This window comes from Apodemus sylvaticus, chromosome 3, assembly GCF_947179515.1.
Source record: "Apodemus sylvaticus chromosome 3, mApoSyl1.1, whole genome shotgun sequence".
Classification (NCBI taxonomy): Eukaryota; Metazoa; Chordata; class Mammalia; order Rodentia; family Muridae; genus Apodemus; species Apodemus sylvaticus.
In genome coordinates this window covers 134,462,181-134,468,799 of record NC_067474.1, presented here as the reverse complement: position 1 = coordinate 134,468,799, position 6,619 = coordinate 134,462,181, and the positions used below count along the sequence as shown (strand labels likewise).

Sequence of the window (6,619 nt, the reverse complement as noted above, 5' to 3'; positions counted from 1 at the left end):
CTGTGTGTAGTCAAATAAAACAGAAATGACCACTAGAGGGACTCTGCACCCACCAGGTAGCCCTCCCTGCCCGGCCACTCAGGCTTGCTGAGCCCCTGGGAAACAGGGAATCACAGAAGAGTGGTGAGTCTGGCCTCAAGTGCCATTCTTGGTCAGTTTAAACATTCATAAATATATTGATCACTGCAAATCAGTAACTAATTGCCAAATGGGAAGCTAGCTTCACATCACCTGTAAACTCATCAAGCCGTGCTGTCTCAGAGACTGCAATACTCCCACGCACAATCATTTAAAGTGCACACTGCCGCAGAGCACGCCTAGTCATGGAGCAGCCATTTTGGTGTCTAGAAAACAAGACTTGAATAAACTACTAGGAACCTCATTTTCCCAAGCTTTGTCTCTGTAGGCAGCCATCATCTCATCTTGCCTGGACCTCCTTGAGTGAGACCTGTTGGCTACTGTTTGAGAATCCTCTGATTTTCACTAACCAAGGGGATGCACCTGAGCTTCTTTCTCATGCCTAGTGGGGGTCCAAACAACAGAGAAGCTCGAGGCTCGCCCTCCTTCCCAGCAATTCATTCAAGACATTCCATTAACACGTACACAGATATTCTCTCTCTCTCTCTCTCTCTCTCTCTCTCTCTCTCTCTTCTCTCTCTCTCTCACACACACACACACACACACACACACCTTTGTTCAAGTAGAGATTACTCATCCATAGACTCGCTGAGGTTAGTTAATGTGATTAAGCACTGCTGAGCCCAGAGACACTAACAAGCAACTGGTGACCAGTTATTTCTTCTTGATTTGACATAATCTATTTCCTCATTAAAACAGATTTTCCCCCTCTCTGTAAAGAACCAATTAACGATCTATTCACTGTGGGGAGTATAATCCCCTTTCTTTTACTTTCATTATAAAATCAACACAATCAACCCATGCAAGCTGTGACATAACACAAAACAAAGCAACTGATAAAAGCTCTGAGGTGCTTCATGTTGGGGACACACAGACCCAACAGCAAGTCATGCAGTCACTGCACTCAAGACTGAAGCAGATAAACAGACGCTGGAGCCGCATGCAGCCCCTGCTAGCGTTACCAACAACAGCAAGGAACCCAGCCTCTGTGTCTTGCTGCCTAAATAGACTGATTCAAATTGCAGGAAATTCCTATGTAGCTATTAAGTCTCCACCAGCAGGAAGGCTATGTAAGACAGGAAGCACACTCACCTGGTAAGGAGTGATGATAAAGAGAAGGACAAATGTTTCTGATTGTCTGTCTGTAAACTTTTATGCAGAAAAATAACCATGCTTTCAGACAAATCCCTCCCTAGTGAATCCAACAGACCTGTGCATTCACAGAAAGTAGCAATAAATATTAAAATAACACTTCTGAATAATAAATACATAAGTGAATATGGAGACATTGGTTTGTTTGAAGAGACAAGCAATACCTAGTTTCAATCAACCCACACATTTCAGAGCTGTCAAAGTGCAGCTGAGGAATCACAACGACAAGGTACAACGCACTCTCCACAGCACCCTGCCTAACAAGCTTGCTCAGGAACAACGGCCCTCTGCACTGTTGAGAGGACCAACTCTAGATTCTTTGACTGACTCTGGTGGAATTCATGATTACTCCTATTTCTGAAGATTAAATAAAGGAAACTGGGCTTTGAAAAACTGATTTCCTTTCAGTTCTGTTATCATTTGAAAGCATCCTGCAGAAAATGGCCTAACAAGGAACAAAAACTGAAAGTAACTTTCTTTTCAAGATACAATAATCCAATTAGAAAAAACTTGAAGCCTTTCAGCAATATTTGTACACATATTTACACGTATGTATCTATAAACTGCTCGCAGCAAAATAGGCTCTGTCTGAAAAATCAGTCTGGCACTTGTGGTCAACATCAAACTGACACAAATATGCAAAAAGCTGTCCAAATCACAACAGTTAGGAGCTACAGAGGGTACTGGCGGGGAGACAAACACGTAGTTCTTGCTTGGGTTGGAGAAAAGCAGTAAGTTACCCAGCTAGAATCTCTGATTGTCTTCAAAAGGAATTTAGATATAGCACTGGTAACATCGCTTTGTTTTCTCAACCGGCCTCTAATCTTTCCTTTCACTGAACAAAAAGGATGCTGGAGTCTGCTGTCTTGCAGAAAACAAGCCTACACTATTGAATCCCAATCAAAGTCATCCTGGATGTCATCTGGAGGCAGAGAGCGCCGCATCGGGAAGGCTTGGGAAGGCATCATGTGCTGCTGGTTCATGGCTCCGTGATGTCCTGGAAATGAGGAGGCAGTGTCTGTGAGCAGTGGCCTGGGCAGAGAAGTCAGAAAGAGACCAACCAGCCCCTAGAGCTTGTCTCCTGTGTGCCAGGACTTAAGTATATTGCATGGAATCCATTCCAAATCCTCCAACAAAGTGGTTCTTCTGGTACTTATTTTATAGTAAGGAGAATAGGGACAAGAAGTTGAACAAAACTAATACATGCATGTGACCTAAATCCTAACCACTCAGGATTCAGAGGCAGGGGGATCATGGACCAAGGACAGTTTGGACTACTCATACTGACTCAAAAACAAAACCCAAAGCCCAAATGTAAACGCAGCTCACCTGACTCTAAAAACCTTTCATTTTATTAGCCTGCAGTAAGGAAGGCACAAGAGAAAATGCTGACAACCATTTTGCTAGTCTGCTCTGCTCTGCTCTAATGTGTTTTCAATATAACATCAATTAAGATCAGAGGACTGGAGTGACGGATTAGCTGTTAAAGAGTACTGGGTGAGCCACCAGAAAACCATATGGTGGCTTATAATCCCAGGTCCGGAGGATCTTATGCCTAATCTGACCTCCTTTGGCAACAGTCACACACTCAGGAAAAATAACCATACACCTAAAAATTTTTAACTGAAAAAAAAAAAAAAAAAAGTCATTGGTGTACCACTGAAGTTAGACTGGGTTATAACAGAATTTACTAACTGCAGTCCTTTAATTAGAATTTAAGCATATCCTTTGAAATGCTATAAAATATTTACTGGATCATTGTTGTTCATACTGTAAAAAAAAAAAAGTTCAAGCTACCTGCTAATTATTTTTCTCAAGAATCCTTTAACATGTTATATTTTCAGTTTATTACACTGTGTTAGAAATGGTGACGTGCCTTTAACAAAAAGATCAATCCCTCACTGTGTCAGGCAGGAAACAGGCAATCTGGCTTGAGCTCTAGCCACTGCATCTTGGTTCCTGTAAATCACCAGTGGGGTGAGGAGGGGATCATGGTTTAACTACTCATTAACCCAGGAGTTCTAGGCAGGTTCTTTCTCCTGACCCGATTCCTCCTCTAGGTGATCTAACAGGATGTACTAGTCTCCTGGCTACTTACAACTTACCTACTTCCTTACTTTTAGCCTGGAAATAGGTAGATTAGCTCTTTGAAACCAACAGAACAAAATTCTCAGAAGCTAATCAATACAGGCCCCCAAAAACTGCATTATGTCCATCAAAGTAAAAAAATCCTCAAAGATACTCTGCAACCCAGTCCATAAATAAAGTTCACACCCTCCCAAAGCAGCCTCATTTACCGCAGACACCTAAGGTTTTCAGTATTAAAACTCTAGGTCCCAAATACACTACACAGACATTACCTGCCATCGTAGTTCCTGGAGTGTTGAGCGCCGGTGGAATATGAGGATAACCAGGGGGTGGCATCACTGAGGGAGGGAGACTTTGCCTGGAATCTATGTACAAATTTCCTAATCAAGTTTAAAAACACAAAGAGAAAACATGTTACCACTATCATCAAAACAAAGCAACACTAGAACCTTAGTGGAAATGGCTACCTACATGAAGCCAAGGTGGTAAGGAAGGAAAAATACTCCTTCTCAAATGTAGTTGGCTTCTGGTAGAAGGTGCTATGCTGAATGCTGAGTACACTGGCATAAGCTCATATGCAAAAACATCTACAGTTGTCACTTCATTACAGTTCAAAATTATTTCCAAATTCATGACTTCACTTGACCCTCCCACTACCCACACAGAAGGCCAGACCGGAAATCACCTCTTCTTTTTTACAGAAGTCAAAGGAAGTTCAGAAGAGTTAAGCTGACTTGCCCAAGGACACAGACTTGGCACTGTCAGGACTTAGAATCCAGATGTCCTGGCTCAAAGGCTCTTGTGCTGCTGCCCACTTCTCTACTGTCGCAAATTATCCCTTCACTGTCCATGTGAGTGAACTCAATTCTTAAGAAGACCATGTTCCTAGAATGCTAGTATATCACATAAATTGCATAAATGCAACCAATGCAATGAAGCTAAAAAGTACCTACTATGTTTCCTAAGAGAAGAAAAGTGATCCACACTATTAGTAAGGTAAGGCACATTGGATTTGGCTGCTCCCAAGTTTTCACTAGCCAAATGAAAGCTAAACTGTGCCCAGGCTGGCTTGAGATGGTCAGAAATGATGACCTAGCCCAATAACCCCTCAACTCACATATAGGGAAAAACAAGAGAAACTTGACAGGAGCAGGAGCAGGAGCAGGAGCAGGAGCAGACTCTAAGAACTCTAAGTCCCAGGGCATTAACTCCAAGATAAGTTGCTGAAATTTGATCACACCTTTATTTTCAGGAGAGTGGGGTAGGGTGGAGGACAGGGGACAGTACACCGCAGAGCCTACGTAATGACAACTGCCATTCATTATGTGCATTCTTCAAATGGACCTGAAACTTTTCACTGTAACATCTTTGAAAGATGTAACATTTTGATCTTCACTGTAAATCAACAAATTTAAAGTGAAATAATTTTATAACTGTTTTTTTTTTTTTAAAAAAACAAGTATCTTTTAGACACTTGTTTAATAACCATAAAAAGTTAAGGATCACAAAGAATAGTAAATAATTCACACAAATCACAAGAAAATAGCCTTTTGCCTCCAAATTTTAAAGACACACTTTCCATACGTAAATCATTCGCCATCACTCACTTCTTAAAAACAATACAATGTAGATAAATGTCACCCTGAGTGACACATCACACTGACGATCACCTATGACAAGTGAGCTTATGGAAGTATATTAAGGCCATACCTGCCCCGATGTGTTGGGAAGGCTTTGCTGGGTGCATGGCACCATGACAGACGTTCTGCTGAACATTACTCTGCGAGTGGATAAGGCCAGTCTGTGTAAAGAACTGATTGAGAGAGGAACAGAGATCAGCGAACTGAACCTGATCTAATGACCAGTTCTTGAGATCCGCCTGCCTCATACTCTCCATCAGACCTACAAGGAAAGCATGTGAAACACAGTGAGAATGACTAATACTGCAAGCCAAGATAGCACAAGCCTTCTCAGCCTCACAGTCTCCACTCACTCACTTCAGAATATATGGTGGACTCAGACCTGAATTCAACCCCTCAAACCCATATTACAAAAAGAGGCCATAGTTAGTGGCATACATGTAATTTTGCTGTTTGGGGGGAGGTGAAGACAGATCCCTAGGATTCACTGGCCAACCAGCCTAGGCTACTTGGTGAGTTCCAGGCTAGTATAGGACCCTGTCTAAAAGAGGGGGCAGAGCTGTATGTGGGTCTGAGTTTGGATCCCCATTACCTGACTAAATGCCAAGAACTGTGGCACGTGCCTGTAACCCAAGCACTGAGAAGGTGAGGGTGGAGTGGGAGAGAGAACACAAATAGGGCACAACACAGGATCACCACAGGCCAGCCACTTCAAGTCAAAACAGTGGGTGTCAGGGCCAGTGAGAAACTATCTCAAAAGGTGGAGAAACCTCAGAGGAAGAGCTCTCACCCCCTGGCCTGCACATGTGTAAGCCCACACACAGCACACAAAACATAAATTAGGCAGAGATGGCTCAGCTGGGAAAAGTACTTGTGCAAACTTGATGACCTGAATTCAAACCTTAAAAGTCCGTAGTAAAAGGACATAACAGATTCCTTTGAGCTGTACACATGTACATGCATGTGTATGTCAGCCATCTTCATATACATACAGTAAGAAAATAGACACAGTAAGAAATAGAAAAAAAACTTAAAAACAAAAGGTGAACAGCAATTGGGGACAATACTTGTGATTGTCCTATGGCCTCAAAATGCAACTGTACATATAAACACACAAGGGGCAAGGCAGAGAGACAGACAAAACCTGATTTTTTAAACATAGCCAATATTCTGGCAGAATTCTTATATGTAATGTTTTCCTACATCAATTGCCCAATTTATTAGAGATTCTTATGTGTCCTTTAAGAACACAACCATTGTAGTGGAGAGATGGTTCAGCTGTTAAGAGCACCAACTGCAGCTGGGCGGTGGTGGCACACGCCTGTAATCCCAGCTCTCTGGGAGACAGAGGCAGGCGGATTTCTGAGTTTGAGGCCAGCCTGGTCTACAGAGTGAGTTCCAGGACAGCCAGGGCTACACAGAGAAACCCTGTCTTGAAAAAACAAAATCCAAAAAACCAAAAAAAAAAAAAAACAAAAACAAAAACAAAAACACCAACTGCTCTTCCAAAGGTCCTGAGCTCAATTCCCAGAACCACATAGTGGCTCACAACCATCTGTAATGGGATTCGATGCCTTCTTCTCTTATGTCAGAAGACAACT

The 6,619-nt window shown here is 42.3% G+C and overlaps 1 protein-coding gene across 2 annotated transcripts in view; it reads right to left on the bottom strand.

The window, feature by feature from the left end:
• Positions 1-634: 634 nt before the first annotated feature.
• The window catches only part of Foxj3 (forkhead box J3), a 77,985-nt gene continuing 72,000 nt past the window's right edge, over positions 635-6,619 (bottom strand). For both annotated transcript variants that reach the window (XM_052177212.1, XM_052177213.1), the window contains 3 exons: positions 5,089-5,280; positions 3,651-3,758; positions 635-2,287 (listed from right to left, as the gene is read on the bottom strand). In XM_052177212.1, coding sequence (XP_052033172.1) covers positions 2,172-2,287; positions 3,651-3,758; positions 5,089-5,280 — 416 coding nt within the window. In that variant the 3' untranslated portion in view covers positions 635-2,171. The remainder of the gene's footprint in view (positions 2,288-3,650; positions 3,759-5,088; positions 5,281-6,619) is intronic.